The following is a 24253-nucleotide window of genomic DNA, read 5'->3' on the forward strand; positions in this document are numbered from 1 at the left end:
GCTATAAGCTGCAACCCCAAAGATTTTTTTTTAAAAACCAGTAAACATACACATATAAGCCGCAGATATCTCTGCCGCTCTAGGTTTTCCACAACGATGCAGCAGCAGCAGAAGGGGGCGGACACCCACCCAACATTTGAGTCATAACAGGTCAATTGAATATCACATTTATTATGGTTGAAAATGAAAAAGTTTCAAAGTTTAGATTTAACTGAACTGATTACGGTAGTTTCTGAACAGTAACTGTAACAGTTACCGTTCGGAACTGTACCCCTCAGTATGTGACTGAGGGGATCCTTCGTGTCTGCTACTAGCATGAGATAAATGAAAATGGGTGCTTTCTTCTTCTTCTTCTTTAGATTTCAACGACAGCTTGCGTCCATTATTGCTGCACTACTGCCAGACACTGTATCCTAATATCTATACCTCAAATTCTCATAATGATTCCAGTATTATTTAAAAAAACGAAAAATCTTCTTTTTTCCCTCAATGCTATTTAACTGATCAACAACATTATAAAAGTTCAATTCCCTATTAAAACCTAATTCCATTTTAATGGCCGCTTTCTTCTTTTATTTCCAATTTTGACTTCACTTCCTGCTAAAGAGCCCCCTGGTGGTTGAAGAAAAATCCACATATAAGCCATAAGGTTCAAAGCTTAGGAAAAAAGTAGCGGCTTATAGTACGGAAAATATGGTATATGAAAAAAAATCGAAATGCTCTCTGGTATTGTTCAGGGGGCCGGACCAAATGTGGAGGCGGGCTGGATCCGGCCCGCAGGCCGTAGTTTGGGGACCACTGACGTATGATGTTGAATAAGAGAGGATCAGTGGATGTGCAGTTAAAGCGGATATAAGTCTCTAAGAGAGTTCTTAAAACTTTTTGGTTATTTTCTGTTCTATGTGCTTCCAGATGCTAAAATTAACACATTTTTATACTTAAGAGATTTTGTAAATAGAGTACAGCACTTTAAAATTGATTTTGGAACCGCATAAAAACAACTATGCCCTGCTGCAGTTTTGTTTGCTCCATTTTCCTGGTTGCCTGTCTTTGTTTCTGGTTTTAATTTCTGTCTGTCGAGTTGAACGATTCCTATCAGATTGCATGGGTCAGCACCATGGTGTGTATCAGAGGGGACTCAGAGGTGGTCGAAGCTAAACGAGGTTTGACAATACCTCAGTGTTTGTTTAGTGTTCATTCTGCATTTCTTCAAGCATTGAACTGACAGTCTGCTTTGCTCTGGAGCCAGTTATGAAGGCTACTGGACAGGAACTTCTGGGTTGCACCAAAATATTTGTTGACAGAATTTAATGAAGCAGACTTTTGGGGACCGGCTGTTCCACATAACCACATAAGGTTTTTAATTTAAGCATAAGGCAAAATAAATGTATTTGTATACTCCAACACGCCTCAAAGTGCAACAACACCAGCGCAGGTGATTAAACTGCCATGTATTCTTAGGAGTGGGCAATGTGGACTTCAAGTTTTATCACAATTTTTTCTATTACTATTGTGATAACCATAAAAGTGACAGTAAGCACTATTTATTAGTACTTTTTCCATGTAACTGTATGGCTGTGACTGCATAACAATCAGAGCACTACAAACACAAATACTGCTGCTGAAACACATTCCCACTGGAAATATGCTTCTTTAGGACACCAGTCACATACTGAGGGGAAAATAGTAAAATTAACAATCATGTGGACCGTTTTAGGGAATTTTAAACATTATTAATTAATAAATCAGAAATCTTATAATGATAAGACATTTTTCACATTAAATGATAAACAACACAATAAATGATAAATGATCAAATTGTGATCACTAATATAGATCTGTAAGCACTTTGTTCAAAGTAGAACTCAAACATTAATAACAAGATGATCGCTGTTTTGGATATAAAGAAAAGGAAGTTAAAATCTCTCCAATGTTTTAAAAGGTAAACCAAAGCCAGAAAGATACAAAAGAAAACTAGCATTGAAGTGGAACAAATTGGATTAAAAATAATAAAAGAATAAATTGTTTTTAAAATGAGAGAGCTACTGTAACTGTTTCTGGGAAATATTGCAGCATTTGTGCAGAAAGTATCTAAAGTTTGTCTAGAAGTTGCTGAAGTTACTTTTCCTTCTCTCCCTTTTCTGAGTTATGTATGCCTTGTAGAGCTGTTCTTATTTCAAGTAAAAAAAAAAAACTAACATTGCCAAGTTCAAAGTTCCCCAAATATAGTAAACCACATGTTAACAGAAAGAAAGAAAACAACCCAGAAGTTCCAGCCTGCTCGGGTACTTGGGCTCATAGAAAACAAGATCTGCTCTTTATGGTTCAGATCTGAGTTCCTTCACTACATTTATATTTACTGTTGATCCAGACGGTTTGAAAAGCCGACCCCACATTCTGTTCATTGACCATTTTCCTCATTTGTGTTTTGTCCTCCTTTTCTCATATCCAATCCCTTCCTCTAATTCATTCCTTTTATTAATGTTCAACACTGACCTGTTTCCACACTTTCATTTTCTTCACTTCTTTCACCCTCGTCATCTTCCTTTCTTTCCTGACTTGCTTCATGCTTTACGTTATTATCACCCCATCCCCAATTTCTCTCTCTGTAGGGGAAAGTGGCCCAGACAGCATGCATGTCAGCTTGTAAGCATCTGTCCACGTCGCTTATGCAGATGCTTCTGGATACAGAACTCAAGCAGATCAGTATGGGAGCCATACAGCAGTTCAACCTGGATGTCATGCAATGTGAATGTAAGTATAAAGAAAGGTAAAGTTTTTCTTAGCTTGTTCTACCTGTAACAGTAGCTGTGGTTCCATTTACCTTAAAATTATTTTTGTAATTGAAATTACGAAAATAAATTAGCTTAAAACCCCTAAACCCTCACCCCCGGAAAAAACAATGGAAAAACAGCACGGGGGCGTTCCGCTGCAGGAAACGCACCAGTTTTGAAAAATCTCAAGTTTTTGTGCTAAAGTGAAGTGGTTTTTCAGCCGGATCGTAACACTTATTTTTAGCATCACTCGAATCACTGTGATCAACAACTGGATGTCACTACTGGTGAAGAAAACTACAGGAAGTAGTAGGAGGCTGCTGGTTTGTTTTTGTTTTTTTCTGACAATGTGCAGCTGGCTCCACAGTATCACACAGTTCAGAGCAAGTTGTGTCATTGTAACATGTTGAATCCATACCTCGTCTGCAAAATGGCCCCAAAACGCCTCATATGTAGCTGCTCACAAGGGTATGGGGCTTACCTCTCCAATCCCTGAATAAAATGCTGATGTCTTCTCTGATTGGCTGATAGAGACTGCGCTCCAGCACCATGACTGAATTCTGAATGCATCTCATGTTAATTTTTACATCAATTGCTGCCTTGGTTAATTACTTATCGCATGAACAAACGTATTCATGTGTGATTTTAATTAAATTTCTTATTTGATGTAAAAACTGCAATTTAAAAATGTGTTTTTTCAACATTATTTTTCACAACTAATGTCACAACTAAGGTTTTAAAATGTTTGTAGTTTTAACATACAGTGCTATGCTTATGTGTTGATATGGATTGAAAGTTGAGTGTATAGTATAGTTGTCTAACTCTGTATTTTGATCAAATGTTACATAGCAATATGATAGTTATAGCAGTATTATAGTTATATATTTTTTTAGAAATAAAACAATTTCTTTGCATTACACCGTCTGTTGACACCGGCTTAAAACATTTTAATTATTTAACCCATTTCTCTGGAAAAAAATAAGTCAAAAGTCCCCAGAAATTAACATAAAATTGTTAATATCAGACTGTGTTTGTGTTTCTTCCAGTGTTTGCCAGTTCAGAGCCAGTGCCCGGCTTTCAAGGTGACACACTCCAGCTAGCCTTCATCGATTTACGACAGGTGAACAGTCAAACTGCCTGGCCTTTTAACAACAAGCGTAGCCTGGCTGTTACCACTAGGCCTGGGCAGAGACCTAGTTCTGAGTAGAAAGCCTCTCTGTCTCACTGCTAAAAGTCTGGTTTGCTTCTAGACTCACAGGCTAATCCTGAATTCTGTTAGAAATGAACATGCATCAGTTTTACAGCATTAATTCATGAAGAGTGATTGAGATTAAATGAGGGACTTAAAACAAGCTGCATGTGTAACTCCTCAAACATTCTCCCAGCTGAAAGCGAGGACTGGGCCAAACCTCTCTCAGAGACTGATGGGGACCAAAATAACATAAATAAATAAATAATCATGTTATTTCTAATGTAGAAACAAATAATAGTTGCAAAAATCATTCTTTGTTATGAGTGTAAACAATTTTTATACTTCTAGGTTTCCATTGGTGTGTCTGGAATATCACTAATTTCTCTTAAATGCTCAATAAACTCGGCTAAGTTTTCGTAAGTGATAGAACGAGTAGTATCCTATTAAATGTAATGATTTTCATCAATCTAAACTGGAATTATCTTTCAGGAGTTACAACAGCTTCTTATTTAACGATTTAGTGCTAAAAGGTTCGTTGAGTTTCTAATTCCTGCTCTGCGCTCAGTTCTGAACTCCAGGTGAGAAGAATGGGCTTTTGCTGAGCCTCTCTAAGTGTCAGCCTCTCAGCCAGATGAATAACGCTATTATCACTAAGCTGCTCTGTCACTGCTCTTTCAGCAAGACCCACACATCCAGCTGTTTCACCTTGTGACGTTACCATACACTGTTAAGGGGTGGGGGTGGGTCGTCTCCATCACATTAACCTCAGGTCAGTGGGGAGAGCAGAAGATCATGTAGATTTATATACCAACATCACATAACCTGTTCCTCTGAACCGAATCACAGTTCAACAGACCTTCATCCCACCAAGGCTGTGTGGTTCTCAAGGCAACCACTGAAGTTCCTATCAGTCACAAAATGTTTCAGTTTTTTCCTACCAGCAAACAAATAGTCAGAAATATCAGAAACAATATCAGAATTGTCTGTGAAAGAAATGAAAGTTGTAAAATTCTGGCCATTCTTTTCAGAGGTTGATTGAAGGTATCAATTACAGCTCCACTCAGATCACCATCAGACCAACTATCCAGGACCTCCTGCTTACTTGACGTGACTCCGTTCACGCAACATGTATCACCTGCATGTCGGCTTAATAAAGATTAGTCCCTAATCTGCAGAAAAACCTTGCAAAACACAGAAACCTGCATTATAAGACTACTAGGCTATCAAAAAATAATGCAATCAAATACTAATTTGGCCAGTTAATGCCAGCGTCATGTCTCCAAAATTCCATTTTTGGATTTTACCTACTAAATAAGAATTACACATGCAGTTAATGGACACTAAAATGTTAGAGAAAGATGTTTTTATAAAGAGCTTTATGAAAATCATCATAAACATAATAAATCTCTGGCTGCTGTACTAAACCTGAAGCTGTGTTTTCTCTCCGCAGCTCCTGGACCTGTTCATGGTATGGGATTGGTCCACTTACCTGGCCGACTATGGTCAGCCAAACTCAAAGTACCTGAGAGTGAACCCAGCCACTGCGCTGGCTTTGCTTGAGAAGTAAGTGCCTCTGACCACCAGACACTACTGGGGTTAAAAATAATTCACCAGGTTTTTTTCACCCTCAGTTGCTGTGAAACCAATAAACATTGTGGAAGTGGAACCTGGTTATTCTTGTGGAAACAAATGAAGGAGTTTGCTCTCTCTACCAAAAAGCTTCTTCTCAACAGTTGATATGAGAGTTCTGTTGAAATCCAAACTCTATATGAACTCCTTTAGGAGATTTTAGTTGTTTCTACTGAAGCTATGGATGGATGGAGATGATGACTCTTGGCTTTTTCTGAGTATCTTGGTTCCATACCCTCATTTCTTCCATAACCTCATTTCTTTTCCTCTAAAGCTTGTCTTTTTCTGCTGTTTTTTCTCCTGCTGCTGTTGCAGAGTCTACAGGGGGTAGGTCCACCATATTTACTTTACCTTTTTTACATACATGCGTTTAGTGCACAAGTAATGCCTGGTGACATTGTACTATAGAGCTGTGTGTCATCTGCACAGCTATGGTAACAAATATAATTACTTGTTATAAGCCTAGTTAATGGGAGGATGTTGTTATTAAATAAGAGGAGTCCCAGGATTGAACCTTGGGGTACGCCACATGTGACTTCTGCCTGCTACGATGAGCAGTCACCTGTTGACATAAAGAAGTCCCTGTTGGATCTGACCTTAAGTCCTGTTAAGGTCAGATCCAAACCAACTCAGAGCGTCCAACTCAGCTTCCAGTTGCTTTACCATCAGGGTCAAATGCTGCACTAATAGTGCATCATATCTGTCACACAGGCAATGATTAGCGACCTTAGTGTGAAATTAACACATTCACCCAATTAAATATGAAATCACAGCAGCAGGTGTTTATCTCTGTTTCCTTCATCCTCTGACAAATATCTCTGTTTATGACAAAAACCTAATACATCACTGTCAGTACAACAAATAATTGACCTAAGTTAAGCTTATTTGTGTGGATAGAATGTTTCTATTGTTTATCATTATCAGGGAAAAATAGTGTGATGGCAGAATTGTTATTTATTGACAAAATGTTAATCTAGGTAATGTTATCTTTGTTACGGAATAATGGGTTTTATTTTGAAAGCAGTTTTTGTTTTTGTGGAGGTCTGCAGTGACGTATCTGTGGCTAAAAACTTAGAGAAACTAAAGTGATGACTGTTGTCACTTTCATTATTATCGCTGTAATAGCCAGAACCATATTAGGATCTAACTGAAATCTAAACGACCCATCTCTTCCTGTTAGCTAAACATGGTGAACTCTGACCAAGCACACAGTTGGTTAAATGGCTGCATCAATAACCTGAACACTTGTTCCAGTGTGCCAGTGACAGTCAGACATTTTTACACACTAACAGATGATGTCAGGTCTGACTCGTCTGGACCAGATTCACAGACTCCTGTTTCTGCTTTCAGAATGAAAGACACCAACAAGAAGAACAACATCTTCTCTCAGTTCAGGAAGAACGACAGAGACAAGCAGAAACTGATCGAGACTGTGGTCAAACAACTGAGGAGTCTCGTCAATGGCATGTCCTCCTAGAATAACGCATACATGTTATTTGTATGTGCAATAACCAGATAAGATGAGTGAAACATGCATGCATTCACATGCACACATAAAAAAAACCACCCTGAACAATATTGGTTTAATTCACCACAGAGCAATCCTATGCAGAGGATCATATTCAACATACAAACACCTGAGTTCACATACTTACTGGTTGCATGGTCATAGACATCAGCTGAAGGCTCAGCATTACACTGTATGTAAAAAGCCTACAGGGAACCCCCTGCCAGCAAATATGACATCATTTCCTGTCTCTGACTACAAACCTGGCAGAGGATTTCTGCTAAGTTCTGCACACACTCCAAACCATTTACTGAAGCCTCAGAGGCCTGCAGAGAAATGATCTGTCAGCGGCTCCTCGGAGATAAACTGTTTTGTACTTTTTTTTTTAAACTGGATTGACTGGAGAAGTAAACTGAGACTAGGAAGTACAGGAAGTGACAAAATATTGAGATAACCGACTCAAAGGTCCAAACATACAAGAACATCAAGTTTTGGCACCTGTTTTTTCTTTAATTGATGTATATTTTCCTGCACTTTATTCTGAAGAATAACAGATCTTGTTAATCTGAGACGATGACGTCACTTACTGATCCACAGATACATTTTCAGATTCCTAAAAGTAATAACCGTGTGAAGGCAACGTTTCAGTTACATCTAATCCTGTTTATGTCTCCTTATTAATTAATGAAATAAGGAGAGATTCATTTCAACAACTGAGTTAACAAATCCATTTACTCACACACAAGAAATAGATATGTATGTGTGTGTACATGTAACAAAAATGTAAACTGAATAATTTATTATTGATCTTTTTGAAGTTTGAGTTATTTATATTATTTTTATTATTCAGGATGCTGTGGGTGTGTGCGTGTGTGTGTGTCTGTGTGTATGCGTGCGTGCGTGCGTGTGGGTGGGTGTATGGGTGTGTGTGTGTGTGCTTTGTGTGAGAGTACAGATCAGAACTTTAAGAGCAACTCAACTTACCCCAATACTGTTGATATGGTTTATGTGGCAACAATGAATTATGCTGAAGTTCTATTCATGAAGTGAAAAGTGAAAATGTGAATGATGATGTCCCAGGAGACTGATGTTCATATAAAACCTGTTTAGTTCTCCACTTCATGGTGGCTTTTTGTTGTTTTTTTTCTGCCTTGTCAGATTTATAGCACACCTATTTTGTCTCAATCTGTTTTTTACTCAGAAATGTAGCTTTTTATTTGCATCCATTTTTTTCCACCCTGTGTGCAAATGGAGTTAAAACATAGAGCACAATTCTTCCTCTTCACTTTAATACAGATTCTGGATCAACTGAAGTTCCACATGCATAATTATTAAAGTGAATCTTTGAATATAGGCTTTACTTGTGATGTGATTTTGGAGGCACATTTCTGTTATGAAACTCAGAATTGATATTTCCTGAACTTTTTTATTTGCTCCTGTTTTTGTCTGTAAGGAACTGGACTTCCCACACAGGACATCCTCCCACTCCATCAGTGGGACAGATGCTTCCACTGTGGAGTTAAAAGTCTATCTTTCCCAACTGACATCGATGACTTGAAATCTATTGCAGTAAATGTTAACTAAACACCTGCGACTTGTACTGATACCATTAAATGATAACGTTTAATGGTAGGGAAACACATTCAACATGCTTTTCCCCACAAAACTCAATCAACAAGCTCCTTGTTAATAAAAAATGTTCCATCTCACTATCAGGCCTTTTTCTAACCTCAAAATCTGTTTTGATTGACCTCAAGTCCAGTGGAGACGCAGGGGGATGATGCTGACTGTAACACTCCTGATCACAAGAGTGGGAACAGGCTTTAAGAGAAATGTGCCAAGTCCAGAAAACAGCAGGTGCTTTTTATTCCTAGGTAGTTCTAGTCTGAGTAACAAGTTGGGGCTGCGGCTGCTGCCCATCACCTGTAGTCAACCAGAAACATGCAGGATCACAGGGCCACACACAGTCAGTTACTTAAATAACAAATCTTTATTATAACACAGCAAAACACAAAGTCCAATCTGCATGTGACTGAATTATTTTGCCCTCTGGTCTCAGACTGGAGCCAGATGTAAACCTGGACACTTTTCAAAGAAGAGGCGATTGGAAAAGAGAATTTCAGAGCTACATGAATTCATCCTGTTTTGGCTTCTTGTTTTTACTAAATGCCAGATAGAAGAGACACAGCTGAATTAGGTCGTCCATGCATTATATAAATAAACCAATATTAATAAAAAACATTTCTAGATTGTGCAAAAATGTTGCTGTGGAACAGAGTCAGACTACATAGTAACAGCAGTCAATATTAACTTATGTGAATGAAGTGAAACATCAGGTGGGCAGAATGAGTGTGGAGGCCTGCTGATCATTTACATCTTAATGCCAGGAGGAGATACCTGAGTCCAGAGCAGCCAAACTGCTCACATAATGTTGGCTACATACTAAAAACCTATTTGTGAAGTTTGTTAATAAAAGGCTGCAATCAACTCTTATAAACACAGATCTAACTCATTACAAGCCTAAATCCAGCATTTTTATTCTTTTTCTTTTGTTCCTCGGGGTGAAATTCAGCTTTAGAATGTCAGATTCCACCAAGAAGAGCAATAATGTAATGGTTTATTATGTCATGGTTTGCAAGTTAACACTTTAGATCTGTACATAAACTTTGATGGGAATGTTTTAAAATGAGGCTTTTTGTTTTGTTTTTTTATGTCCGTTGCTTCAAGCTGGATGTCGTTTTTTCCTCCTTATTTTCCTGGTTTGTAAATCCCTCTGTCTATATTCCTCTTTTTATAAAGAAAAGATTTCAGCAGCGTCTCTGCTGCTGACAACATGAAGGTAGACTCTATGATGTGTCTCTGAAGTGAATTCATATTCAATAAGAGCCCCAGCTGCTGGTTACAGTGTGGAGAACTTAGTGATTTGTAATTAGATGCTTAAGTATGAAACATTCATGTTGTAATACTGAATCAGATCAAATTAACATTATACAATGTTTCAGATCATTAAACAGACAAAGATTATCAGAGTAAACCCAAAAGTTTGTTTTCAGACAGTTTCACTGAGGGGAAAAAGCAGGGCTGCACCGATTTCTGTTTTCTGGCCAATCGCCGATCTTTAAAAAACCTGACTTGCTGATCCTGATGTTGGCCAATATCAATTTTTTTGTCTGAAATGTTGCCAAATATTGCAAGAAAGTTTTTTGAGTTGGCAACAGTGGACATCTCAGACATGACCAGCTGAGTCAGTCAGTCAGTCAGTCAGTCAGTCAGTCAGACTCACAGCAGAGCAACAGAGGACTGTGGCTGATTCTTAGACCTCTGCTGAGGAAGATAAGCTCATTTGATAAGATCGGCTTCACATGCAAGTACCGACCAATCACAGATCTGCCAAAACTAAGGAAATTGGTGCCGATAAATCAGTGCTCCCTAGAAATAAGCGATCCAAACCAGCCTGGCCCTCTGGGAAATAAGGATCGTCCCCTTATAAAATCATTAACTAACTGATTAACTAAATTTTTCTGTGTTGAAAAGCAACAACTGTTTAAAAGTCAGAGTTATATTAGCTTGTGGGAAAAATTAATTAAAATCTCAGGTTGGAAATGTGGTTTTAATAAGTTAAAGGAATCCAAGGTGAGCTAGAGATCACTTCTGTCAGGAGTAGCACATCAAGTCTGGACTGGGAGCAAGAAGCAGCCCTGCATACGAATGATACACAACATACCAGAGAATATAATGTACACATTGTGTTGTTTCAAAAATAAAGAGCAGCATCCTACATGGAAGAAAGTAACCATTTTAAAAAATGTATACATTCTTTCATGACTCCATCTTATCATCTTATTTCTCTCTCACACACACGGTATATTTTTCTATATTCACAAGGACCTTTTAATTGACTTCCATTAATTTCTGCAGCCTAACTCTAAGCTAAACTCACATTTTCATCCTAAATTAACCCCAACAGAAAACAGCACTGCAGTTACAACATTGCATTTTAGGAAAAATGGACCTTACAATGTGTCAAATACAAGGCCAGACCCACACACTGAGTGACTTTGACTAATAACAGGAGATACATGGAGATGCATGTTAAAAATAAAGTCCTGTCCAGCCATAGTGAAGTGGTTCACAGATAGTCCAGTGTTCCAACCAGGTTACTGCAGCTTTTTCTTTTGTTTCATTCTTTCATTCCAATATAAAGATAAAGTACAGCAGAAATATGACATTATTTTTGGAAAAAGGTTATGAGCGATAAAAGGTTATATTTGTCTGATTTTTGTATAAAACAGGTATGGCATTTAGCTACCATTTCAAAACATCGTTCATTATGAGTATACTTAGACTAAGTATGGCTACTTGTCATAGTCATTTGAGCATAATTTAGACACTGATATTGAAATATTAGTCATCTGTTGTAGAACCACACAGTTCTTTCAAAAAGAAGTATAAATGATAAATTTATGTTGATTTGCTGGAATGTGAACAAATCTTTCTTTGGAGTTCTAACCGGACCCTTCGAACCAGCACAGTGTACTCACTATCTGTTGTTGATTAGTTGCTTGGAGACAGAGCTGTAAAAAGTAAATCCTAAACACACATTTTATTTTGTGCAAGAATCTCTGAATTTATTTATTTAATTTTTTTAAATTTCCCATATGTCTCTTTTGTTTTCAAGTTTTGTATCATTTTCACAGCTTCTATAGTGAACAGTGAATAATCACAGTAAGTATTGAACTTTACGTTGGGTTCCTTCTCTGACGTAAAGTGGAAGCCTGTATTTGACAGTAAAACTGATCTGCTTACAGCAGACTGAACTCAGGAAGAACAGTTGAGTTCAGTTTGTTAGTTCTAATTTTAGCAGCCTGACCTTTTCTAGCACTGACACAAACAAAGGTGCACAGTCGGTGCCTCATCTATAACCAGCACTGGTCACACAGTGGACACAGAACCGCAGCCTCCCCCGTCTTTCACACACACTTACACAAACACAGAAGCGTCGCTTGTTATGGGAAGGCTTTCTGCCATCTTGTATCTCACCCTTAGAGCCCGGTTCTGTCTCACCACACACACGCTAACTGGGAAACGGCATGTGAACTTTGCCCTGGGTCAATGTTTGAATGCGAAGATCCCTGTCGCCACAGATGTAATGAGGCGAGAGACATTCGCATAGCTCCATTATCACTGGACAGCAGTCGCCTCCAGTGACATACACTTTCACACACACACACACACACAGAACTCATACTTCTGAGGTTTGCTGTGAACTTTCACCTCTACTGTCTTGCTACAGATTGTTGTCTACACACAATCATATTCCATCAGTTAGAATATTGTGATGAGGCTTGCAAAGTATGTTTCAAATTTAGCCTGAAGGCTGGTATTAATCATTAAGCTCAAATTTCTGTATTAAAGCCATCAGAATCAGGCTCCATCAGGCTTGAAAACATCAGTTTGTATTTAAATTATCCTCGTTGTGTTTTACTTAGTGATGGAGGTAAATGAACTTTTCAATCAAGAATAATTCAACAATATCAAAGTTTGCGTGTACTTCAACAGAAGCCACCAGTCAGCTGATTTCAGAAGGTTCATCAAGAATTTGTTTTCTGAAAGAAGTTTGGAAAAAAACATATTTCTTTCTTTCCATATTTGTCGTAAAAAGTTTGGATTGAAATCATGCATGCCTTGTTTGTCCTTTTATAATACACACAGAGCAGAGTCACAAACTTGCATTCCATCCATTGCAGACTGATCATCAGGATTTGTATTAAAAGTTCAGTTTATTATTCCAACTGATAAAAAGACAAAGGAAATTCAGCTGATTACTTTGCAACAATCCCCCCTGCTGAACATGCATGTAGCGACAGTGGAAAGGAAAACTCCCCTTTAACAGGAAGAAACGTCCAGCAGAATTTGATTCGGTGTGAATCAATCACCATCTGAAGTGACCTACTGAGGGTTTGAGAAGACTGAGCAAACAAAAAAATAAAAAGTATATTTTAAACAACCAAGAAAGTAGCAAAGTGAGAAAGTAGTGGGTTTGTCCGGCTGTACAACTCACTATCACAAAGGAGCAGCCCCTTAAGCTAGAATATATAAAAAGAAACCATGAGACTCAATAACTCGTTGCTTAAAATTACACTAGATATTTTTGTAAAGAGGAAAAAAAGTTGAGTCTCTGGGGCAACACAACAATCTTCACATCTTCCATTCACATGAAACAATAGTTTGTTATTAGAGTCACATTTGCTGCAGGTTGGCTCCTCCCATCACAAAAACACAGCAACAATTGCCCTCCATGTGTTAGAACACACTCACTGTGATCCTACACAGTGAATGGCAAGATGGAATAAAGGTGAGACCATCACCAAGCGACCAGGGTCTGCCTGCTGCATTGTTGCAATAGCTGTTAAAGCCGTTTATTGCCTTGTTAAAGTGTTTGATCTGTATAGTAAAATACAGGCAGCAAACACCTCCAACCACCCGTCGCCTCCTCTGCAGTAACACAGGAAGCTCAAGCTGCTGGTCTGGACCAAGACTGACTCACAATGATGACCATCTGCGGACATTTGAGGTTTTCCTCTGATCATTGAGATGTTATAATAAACATATTAAACATCTTAAACTTGAAACTGACCCCCAGTCAGATGTAGCACTTTCACCACTAGGGCTGAAATAAAGAATCAGATTAATTTGTGATTAATTGATTATTGTTATAATCATCAACTAGTTTAGTTGATTAATCTAGTTTAGATTAATCATTAAAGCTGCAGTATGTAACTTCTATAAAAAATATTTTTTCACGTTTGTTGAAATTGTCAACATGTTCAGATAATCTGAGAAAAGCTGAGTTCCTCTTCTTTCTCCCAATGCTAACTAGAAACAACCAATCAGAATCAGGAGGAGGGTCTTAGCGCTGTCAATCACTTCTTTCTCCCCGTCTTTCTCTCTGTGCCTCAGTTAGCACAACCTGTCATGAATGCTCAGGCTAGTTAGCATAGCTACCAATGATGGCAGATAAATGGTTTTCGAGATTGATCAACAGCGCTCAGACCTGCCTCCTGGCTCTGATTGGTTGTTTCTGGTCAGAACAGGGCATTCTTCAGACGGTACCAGCCGCGCAGGGAGGAGGTGGATCTTTTCACAGATTATCTGTCTCATAGCAAACTGTCAAGACCAGGTGACAGTTTACATGTTAAATTTTTTTTATAAAAGTTACATACTGCACCTTTGATTGTATTAAAGTATTCAGCCTAAAAAAATGCTATTTGCTGAACTGACCTTTTTGTACTTAATTACTACTATTCAGAGTAGTAATTAACATATTTACACCTGTGTCTGTAAATATGTTTTAGCCAAAACTTCTCAAGTGGCATGCTTTTAGTTTTACCAGGTTCCGATTTACTAAGGAAATGCTGCGGTATTGCTTTTTACACAAAAAATATGTTTATTTCTTAATTAAAAATGAATTAAATTATTTATTTGCATTCTTTAATGCATTTCTGATGCTGTATAAAAAAGGCCTGCCTGGTTAAATGACAAACCTGTAGAATGTGTCCAACATTGTGCATGGATTACATGGATTAATTATTAATGCATAAAATTGATCATGTTGGGCTAATAAAAGTATTTAGTGAGTGCTTGAATCAACATTTGAACATGATGTAGCTACTGTCAGGTCGTCTCTCTCTCGCTCTTCCACATTGAACGGCAAGATGGAACATGGCCACCACCAGCTGCCCAGTTCTCTCTCTCTGTTTAATGAACAGTGAACTTGGTTGCACACAAGAGTTCATCGAGATGTCAGGGTCGCCAGTGGGTCAGCCAGCATGCGAGCTGAGGGTGGAGTGATATAAACATGCACAAATGGACAGTGGCTGTTTGACACCAGTGCTGACTGAACAGTGTGCTCCTGTGTGTGTGTGTGTTTGTGTGTTTTATTTTGCTGCATGTTTTGGTCATAAGGTTAGGTGTGTCCAGAGATAGCAAACACATTGATAACAAATGTCTACGCAAACTTATCATCAAGTATTAACAGCAGCAGCTGGTAAAGAGCTGCACTTTTTTTCAGTGTCCAGTAGATAAGGAGAGATTTCTATGAGTCCAGGGCAAAAAGTTGTCATAAAATTGGATTTGGATCCCTGGAGTGGACAGTGCATTTAATTCATTGCTTAATTAACTTAAAATGTATCGTTAGATCATTCAAAAGAGAGTGATGAGGGTTGTTGGGAACATGACGATGACAAATGGAAGAAATAAAAATGAACAAAGTTCCTTTAGGTGGGAACAAGCATTTACTTTTAATAGATTTGATGTGACTTATATTTTGGTATTAAGCATTTTTTAAAGGATGGTTTCCTTTTATATTAAAACAAGATCCTTAGTTTTGCACATAATGTTTGAGTTCTTCAGAGGGAAACACTTAACAGATTGCAAACTAATGTTCTGATACAAACATGAAAATTATACAGTTTGGCCACAGAAGTTTCTCTGCTGAAATATTTTATGTTTCAGCAGAGATGAAACATAAAATATAAAATCTTTTGTTGTTTAGGCATAGTAATCAGCATAGCATAATGAAATTAATAACATTGCAGATTAGTGGCTGAGGAATGTCTGGTTTGTGATGTTCTTTGTGTGACACAAGAGAAGTGCTGCTGATTCTGGAGGGGAAATATTTCCTCCTGCTGCAGCAGCAGAGCTCAGCTGCTTCTGCAGCAACCAGGACGAATGGATGGATGGACAAACATATGAATCAATAATATACTAAAAATACAACAAAAAACTATGAGACTTAATTTAAAAGAGTGCAGTGTAGTCTGACTGCCTGATAAAATCAATTCCAACAATAGAATTGATTGGTTTAAAATATTTGCAGAAAAGAGAAGAATCTAAACAGCAGCAGGAGTGAAGTTGATTGGGCAGCAGAGACGAAACATTTTAGAACAGTGGTCCCCAACCTACGGCCCGCAGCCTGCTGTTCCACGGAACAATGTTTTTGTGGAAATTTATATTATATTAATAAAAATTTACATACACATATTAACATACATTTAATATAAATATGAATTTGTATCAACAGCGCTCAGACCTGCCTCCTGGCTCTGATTGGTTGTTTCTGGTCAGAACAGTGCATTCTTCAGACGGTACCAGCCGCGCAGGGAGGAGGTGGATCTTTTCACAGATTATCTGTCTCATAGCAAACTGTCAAGACCACATATTAACATACATTTAATATAAATATGAATTTGTATTTGATGTATAAATGTATCTATTTATATTTATGAATTCATCCATTCTTTATCTTATACCCTTATTCCTAGAGGGATCATGAGGGGTGCTGGTGCCTACCTCCAGAGGTCAACAGGTTCTCACCTGGGTAGGGTCAACAGGGTGGGGTCACCCTGGACAGGTCACCTCTGCTGCTGCTGCATCGTTGTGGAAAACCTGGAGCGGCAGAGATATCTGGGGCAACACAGAGGACAAACAGCCATGCACACACACACTCACACATCTAAGGAGAATATAGATAAACCATTTAACCTGACAATCTTGTTTTTGGACTGTGGGAGGAAGTCGGAACTCACCATGCACAGGGAGAACATGCTAACTCCATGCAGAAAGACCCCGGGCTGGGAATCGAACCCAGAACTTTCTTACTGCAAGGCAACAGTGCTACCAACTGTAGCAACTGTGCAGCCCTATTAATAAATTAAATTAATAAAAATGTTATATAAATGTATCCCCCAGAGGAGCTGGAACAAGTGGCTGGGGAGAGGGAAGTCTGGGATTTCTCGCGATCCATGCAGAAGAAAATGGATGGATGGATGGATGGATGGATGGATGGATGGATGGATGGATGGATGGATGGATGGATGGATGGATGGATGGATGGATGGATGGATGGATGGATGGATGGATGGATGGATGGATGGATGGATGGATGGATGGATGGATGGATGGATGGATGGATGATTTTATTAAGTCAAAAAACCTGCTGTTCTAGGTGCTTGGATGAGTCTCTGATGAGCTCTTGGAGTCATGTTTGGTGGACCAGACACTCCTGGGAAGGTTCTCCACTGATCCACATTCATCAGCACCGTTTCTCTTTGTGGTTTTCTGCTGTTCCAAATGACTCTGTGGCCGTATCCAGACTGATACATGTCACTGACATAGTTTTTCACATAAGGGCCAGGTCAGTTTGGATAGCTTGTATCCAAACCGATAAACTACATTTCAGTTTACTCAGGTTATCTTTGCATCACATCAAAAAATGCTTGATGATCTAAGATGTAGAAGTTTAGCAACAACAATAAAGCAAAAACAAGAAATCTTTTTTAGAGCAATGTTGACTTTTATCAGGTTTTAGAGAATTCTAGGCTCAACATTACTTGTGTGGATGTAGGCATCCCCTCCGCCTGTCGGTGTTGACCCAAGTTTGAACTCACAGAGATACCATTTTTATAACACACATACACACACACACACACACACACACACACACACACACACACATGCACGCATACACATACACAAACAGAGAGAGAGAAAGAGAGAGACAGCAGTTTAAAGTCTCCATCCACATTTCAATGACGTTCAGTTTGATAGAGGTAGAGTCAAGTAGAGGACAGCGGTTCTTTCCAGTGACACACTATCATTTCCCTATTCATTCATGAGAACTTGCTTGCTAATCTGTGGGCCAATGTCTCAGTAAGATACAAAGGTAGCTCAGCTTGCACTCTGAAAAAAGCTTCCAAAAAACCCACAAAGACTAATTATTTACAAATGCAGTCTGAGTCACAGAGACCCTGTTGAGAGGGATTAGAGCCTCATTTTCATTTGGTAAGAAGCTTATGAATGTGCTTCTTAACACCTTTCTGCTCCTGAATGCAGTTCAGCCTGCAGGCATGACCGTTGGTCCTACAAGTGGCTCTTCAGCTAAGGTAATGAGTTTGTAAACTAGCTGCTTTCACGGCCAACAAAAGAGACGCGCTTCCATTGTCACAAGGAATATTTCTCAGTAAAATCCACCGCGGAGCAGACTGTAGGCGGGGCCGAGCCACTGCCACAATTAAAGATGAACTTTGAGTGAACTAATTCATGTGAGGGAGGAGAAGGTGAGGCGAGGCATATAAAGGGCGGCAGGAGGAGCTGCCAGCCTCACATGTTGATGCCGCTTCACCTGGGCGGACAGACCGAACCGAACCGAACCGACATGGCTCTGAGCACACTGCTGGCCTCCTTCCTGTGCACTCTGGTGCTGCCCGTCCTGCTTTTCCTGGTGGCGGTCAAGCTATGGGACATTTACATGATCCGCGGCGGAGACCCGAGCTGCCCGAGCCCGCTGCCGCCCGGCTCCATGGGCTTACCTTTCATCGGGGAGACGCTGCAGCTCGTCCTGCAGGTAGGGTCAGTGCAGCCGGCATGAGGACAGCGAACCTGCTGGACCTCGGTGTCCGCACATAGAGAGGGAGATCAAAACTGGGACAAATACGAGTTTTTTTTCTTTTCCAGCTTGGTTAATGTTGCGGACTTCCCTCTTAATCCTTTCTGCCCTGCATGGTGTGATTTATTATATTATACAATATGATCAAAACATTTATGTGTGTTGATTTTAAAATTAAGCGTGTTTATATTTTTTATGATGCACACAGTGACTGTTGTTTAGAAATATGAAAAATTGAACATTTTTCTTTTTCACATGATAAAGAATGAAAGAATTTGGTTTTTTGTGGGGTTTTTCAATCAACTTTATTTACTACTATGTTGCTCTGGTTACAGTGAGGCGAGTCAGCTTTTTACCAGACAAACACTATAAATGTAGCATAATTCAAAATGGCTCAGTGCTCAATACTTTAAAAATATCTAGAACCATAAAAACTGTCAAATAAAAAATAATAGTACATATTTTTGATCGAAGAATCTTAGTTTTAGACCAAAATAAATTTGCATACATTTCAAGGTAATATTTAGTATTTTAAGAAGAAAACCAATAATCATGTTGTTGTTTTGTTTTGCTTTCTGATGAGGAAATCCACCACAAAACTTAAGACAATTAAGTTTTGTTTGTCCAGTTTTCTCACTGAGCCTGTCTGTGTTCCTGTGGTTGTAGAGGAGAAAGTTTTTGAGGATGAAGCGAGAGAAGTACGGTTACATCTATCGCACTCACCTCTTCGGGAACCCCACGGTGCGTGTGAGCGGAGCGGAGAACATCAGGCACGTCCTGCTGGGGGAGCACAGGCTGGTGTCCGCACAGTGGCCCTCCTCCGTCCGCACCATCCTGGGCGTGGACACGCTTTCCAACATGCACGGCTCCCAGCACAAGACCAAGAAGAAAGTTAGTTTGAAACTTTCCAGTACACAAAGCGAGTCACATCTGTTTCCTGTCATTAGAATTCACAAACATTAAAGTCAAGTTCATACAAAGTTCCATACGTATTATCCTATATACCTAATATCACCCTCAAATGAGTAACTTTATTTAACAATATACATGTTTGTTTCAGCCTGCAGGCAGCATTATAGAAGCATTTCCAAAATTTAGCAGTTTCTTTTGAAATCAGATTTTAAAGAGTTTTATTGCCAAAGAATATTAATCTTAATTGGTTTCTCATAAGCCATTGTAAAAAAAAATCGGATGTTTCTGCTGAAATAATGACCTCAGTGTGTTCAGACCGAATCCCATGTAGAAGTTGAGTTTCATCCACTTGATTGCTGCTTTAGGCCATCCTGAGAGCCTTTTCCAGGGAGGCGCTGGAGCTCTACATCCCCGTCATCCAGGAGGAAGTGCATACTGCAGTCAAAAGCTGGTTGGTGCAAGACCCCTGTGTGCTGGTCTATCCTGAAATGAAGCGGCTGATGTTCCGCATAGCCATGAGGATTCTGCTGGGTTTTGACCCGGAGCAGATCCGGACCGATGAGCAGCAGCTGGTGGAAGCATTTGAGGAAATGATCAGAAACCTTTTCTCCCTGCCCATCGACGTCCCATTCAGTGGGTTGTACAGGGTAAGAGCGTCGGGTTAACACGGTGAACATGTGAACTGGCTTTCTGTGAAACACTTTCATGTCAGTGTATTGGTATAAACATGTACCTCAGAACAGTGTGCTTTATTTAACATCCCACCTAGGAGGAGCTAACCAAAAAGAAGATTTAATCAGAAGTCCGTCCTCACGTCTATTTTTGTCCCATCTTCTCCTCTTCTGTCCTGTAGGGTCTGAGGGCCAGAAATTTCATCCACTCAAAGATTGAAGAGAACATCAAAATGAAGGTGGAGGAGTCAGACAAAGGGTCAAAACACACAGATGCCCTGCAGCAGCTCATAGACAGCAGCAAGAAGAATGGAGAGCCCTTCAGTATGCAGGTAATGAAGAGGACTATTCAAAGCATTGTTCAGGAAAGACAAATCTCTGGAAAGATGTTGTCAGAGTGTGTTTGTTTGTTTTTTCTCCCCTGACTGAATAATTCAACATGTCTGCCTTCTGTGTCCAGGCCATCAAGGAATCTGCTACAGAGCTTTTGTTTGGCGGTCATGAAACCACGGCCAGCACAGCCACGTCCCTCATCATGTTTCTGGGTCTGAACCCAGAAGCTGTGAACAAACTGAGGCAGGAGTTATGGGACAAGGTAAATGTGCTGTGCTTTCTTTAGCCTGAATATCAGTTGAAGTAGCTTTTTGATTGACTGAGGCAGTTGTCGGCTAATGGTAATTGATTTATTTTTGCATAGCCCTTAAATTATTTTAAAAACATAATGGTTTATCAGTGGCACCTGCTGATGTGTAAAGTCCAGTTGGCTGAGGGTTTATGTGTGAGCAGAGACGGCCTCAGACCATTGAAAATGTTTAAATTAGCAGCACCAAACAGTGAATCAGCATAAATGGATTTCTGACATGACTCAAAACCACAGCTAACCTTTCCAATGCTGTTCTATAAAGATAAAGTTCAGAGAGATGGAAAGAGGAGACGTGTAGCTAACTGGTCTGATCTGCAGAGCTCCAAATAAAAAACAACTCATTCTACATGGATAATGTTCCACTTAGAACTTTATCCTATGGATAATATTTCACCACAACATCACGACCAGTATGAGAGATTAGATATGACAGCCTGGGGCTTTTGTGAAATATACGTACCTGAAAGAACTTTTCTTTTTCTTTGCAAAACAACTTCATCCGTCAGTTCTCACATTTTTTTTCATATTAAAGTCGGCAAATTTCCCCCATGCTACGACTGTCTTCTTGCTAGCAAGCCTGCTTCTTAACTGATGGTGGACAACGTACATTTGAATTGTTCACACATGCTAAAATCAATCTATAGAACAATTACAGCATTCGAAGATGAAACGGAGATGGAATGCTTGCAAAGGCGTTAGCATGATTCACTAATACATGCTAACTGTGGAAACCTGAGCAGAAGGGATCAATGTTGATTTATTGAGCTTTGCACATCACTTTGGTTTCCATCCTGCTTTAAACAAATTCCAACAAATGAAATAAGAAATTAGAAGTCAACATTAAAAGTAAACCAGCAGGTCACTGAGGTTTATTTACTTGTCTATGACTTTTAAAAATACATCTTAAGCTCAGCCCTAAACCTGGTTGATAGTTGTCATGCACATTGGGATGCATACGAAGTACCTTTGGGTCAAAAATTAAAATAAAAAAATATTTTAATCATCACAAAGCTGTCATAACTCATTAATAAATTTTTTTTTAAAGAGTTATTGTAGATAGTGATGGCTGTTGGCAGGAAAGATCTCATGTAATTGTCTGTATTAGACTAATTTTTTTGCCAAAAATCAGTCCAGCATTCAAAACAAGAAGGAATGGTTGTCCAAAAAAGACAATATTTTTCCCCAGAAAGGCAGGAATAAAAGTTTGAAAAAGAAAAAATCTCAGTGAGAGTACAGTTCCAATGTGCTGCCGGCCTGAAAGGCATACTTCTAGAAAGGAGGACAAATTGAATTTGCTGAAGGGAAACTCAGAATAACCTAAGGTAAAGCTAGCTAGTATGAAACTAAATCTTAACAGAAACTCTGTGCTGCTGCTGACTAGAATATATAAGATGTGTAGTCATACGTTGACTAAATCTATGAAGATGTTTGTTCTAAAAGAGTAACTCTGCTCATTGTCTGGTCCCTCATGTCTGTCTGTTCAGGGGGAGAGTGGGATGAACCTCCAGAGTCTGAACATTGAATCTTTGGAGCAGCTCAAATACACAAGTTGTGTGATCAAAGAAACACTGAGGATCAACCCGCCTGTCCCTGGAGGCTTCAGAGTGGCTCTCAAAACATTTGAACTGAATGTAAGTGACTTAGTGATCATTTGATTCTCCTGTGTTCAACCTGAAAGTTCCAAATTTAGGAATTAAGATAACTTGATTTTTTTTTACATCACAATAAAAGATACATTAAGGTACATTACATTAGTGGGATTTTTTTTAAAAGTATTGTGTGTTAATTTGTGTGAAAATTAACAATATATGTGTGTGAGTATATTGTGTGACGGTGATCTGAATGACTATCAGTGTGTGGAGTAATTAAAAACCAACAATCAGGTAATAATAATCACAATAATAATGAACCAAATTATCTGTGAGAGGTAAATATAAACATATGATGGATCAATTAATAGTTATTTAGTTATTTGTACTAAGTAGAGATTGTTATACATTATACAGGAACTACATGAGATGGGAAGAATAATGCAGAAAGAAAAAGAAAACTAAAAGATGGGGAAAAAACAAACATATGTTAGTCAGGATATATAAACATAAGTCAGGATAATATAAAATTGATTATACAAAAGTTATTTTTCATTAAAATGTATTCAGTGAGTACATTATTCCAATATGTCAGAATGATGGTGCTTCTCGTTTTCTAATTCATAAGAGCTGTCTTTTTAGCAGTGGTTAAAGCTATAAGTAATTGTTTAACAAAAACAGAATTTTGATAATGTCCCATAACCTTTCAGGGCTACCAGATTCCTAAAGGCTGGAACGTTATCTACAGCATCTGTGACACTCATGATGTTGCTGAGATTTTCCCCAACAAAGACGACTTTCAGCCCGAGCGCTTCCTGACCAAACCCTCTGCAGACTCCTCCAGGTTCCAGTACGTACCGTTTGGTGGAGGTTCTCGGATGTGTGTGGGAAAGGAATTCGCTAAGGTTCTACTGAAGATCTTCTTGGTAGAAGTAGTCACAAAGTGTGACTGGACCCTCTTAAATGGACCCCCTGCCATGAAAACTGGACCCACCGTCTATCCTGTGGACAACTTGCCAACCAAATTCAGCAGCTACATGAAAAATCCTTAGAGGTTCTGGACATTAGTAGTTCTGTAAATTTGAACATGGTTTCCCGATGGGCAGTCCCTGTCTGCTGTCTTTTTGAACAGATTGTATATATTGTATATTCATGTATTTTTTATGACTATGTAAATATATCTATAGGTATATTCACCTAATTTGAGAACTAAACTAAAAGCACTATAGGGTTACATAAACACTTAATCATATCAGTGGTTTATCTGTAGGTTTTTTATACATACATAGTTTAGTATGTTGATATACATTTTGTGTCTTGGCTCAAGGTATTTATGCAACTTGTCTGCTTTTGAATGAGATTTTTATTTAAATAAAACAGTGACTCAGGTCAGTCCACATGGAGTTGATGGAAATCTTTCCACACTTAATTTACTGGTCCAGTTCCTAATTTCTAGATAAATATGATTCTTTGGAAATCTGTTTAATTGAACTGATGAGAATTCATCGTGGTGAGTAGCAGAGCCACATGCTGGGCTGAGAGCAGAAATCCAGTTTAAGGAAAGACAAAAGATGTAATTATGGCCAAATATTGATAATGAACAGTTAAAAGATAACTTGGACTTTAGTTTACTAGTACATTTCAAAAATATTTATTTATTCAAGAATACTGAATAAAAGTGCATCTTTCTTGCCAGTCATTTTAAGTGAAATGTCCTTTTAAAGATTTATTACACAGAATAAAAAGTTTCAAACTCTTTTTGCCGTTTTAATAATTATGGCTTAAAAGTAAAGAAACCTCAAAATTCAGTCTCAGAAAAGTTGAATCTCACATGAGACAGTGGCATGGAGTCATCATCCTGTGTGGGTTGCTATGACAGCTGCCGTTAGA

At 38.7% G+C, this 24253-nt stretch overlaps 2 protein-coding genes across 7 annotated transcripts in view; both read left to right on the forward strand.

Annotated features, from left to right (window-relative positions):
- exoc6 (exocyst complex component 6) overlaps positions 1-9940 on the forward strand; it is a 36494-nt gene extending 26554 nt beyond the window's left edge. For 4 of the 6 annotated variants that reach the window (XM_008438200.3, XM_008438202.3, XM_008438203.3 and 1 more), the window contains 5 exons: positions 2613-2754; positions 3821-3894; positions 5417-5529; positions 5911-5922; positions 6946-9940. In XM_008438200.3, the coding sequence (XP_008436422.1) occupies positions 2613-2754; positions 3821-3894; positions 5417-5529; positions 5911-5922; positions 6946-7072 (468 nt within the window). In that variant the 3' untranslated portion in view covers positions 7073-9940. The remainder of the gene's footprint in view (positions 1-2612; positions 2755-3820; positions 3895-5416; positions 5530-5910; positions 5923-6945) is intronic. The other 2 variants (XM_008438205.3, XM_008438206.3) reach the window with 1 other exon arrangement.
- Positions 9941-17050: 7110 nt separating this feature from the next.
- Positions 17051-23760, forward strand: cyp26a1 (cytochrome P450, family 26, subfamily A, polypeptide 1). The gene is made up of 7 exons (XM_008438208.3): positions 17051-18506; positions 19215-19439; positions 19826-20107; positions 20314-20463; positions 20592-20726; positions 22259-22405; positions 23074-23760. The coding sequence occupies exons 1-7, from the start codon at positions 18267-18269 to the stop codon at positions 23413-23415; spliced, it is 1521 nt and encodes a 506-aa protein (XP_008436430.2). The 5' UTR covers positions 17051-18266; the 3' UTR covers positions 23416-23760.
- The last annotated feature ends 493 nt before the right edge of the window (positions 23761-24253 follow it).

The sequence above is a fragment of the Poecilia reticulata genome, chromosome 19 (genome assembly GCF_904066995.2).
Source record: "Poecilia reticulata chromosome 19, P_reticulata-male-v2, whole genome shotgun sequence".
In the NCBI taxonomy this organism is placed as follows: Eukaryota; Metazoa; Chordata; class Actinopteri; order Cyprinodontiformes; family Poeciliidae; genus Poecilia; species Poecilia reticulata.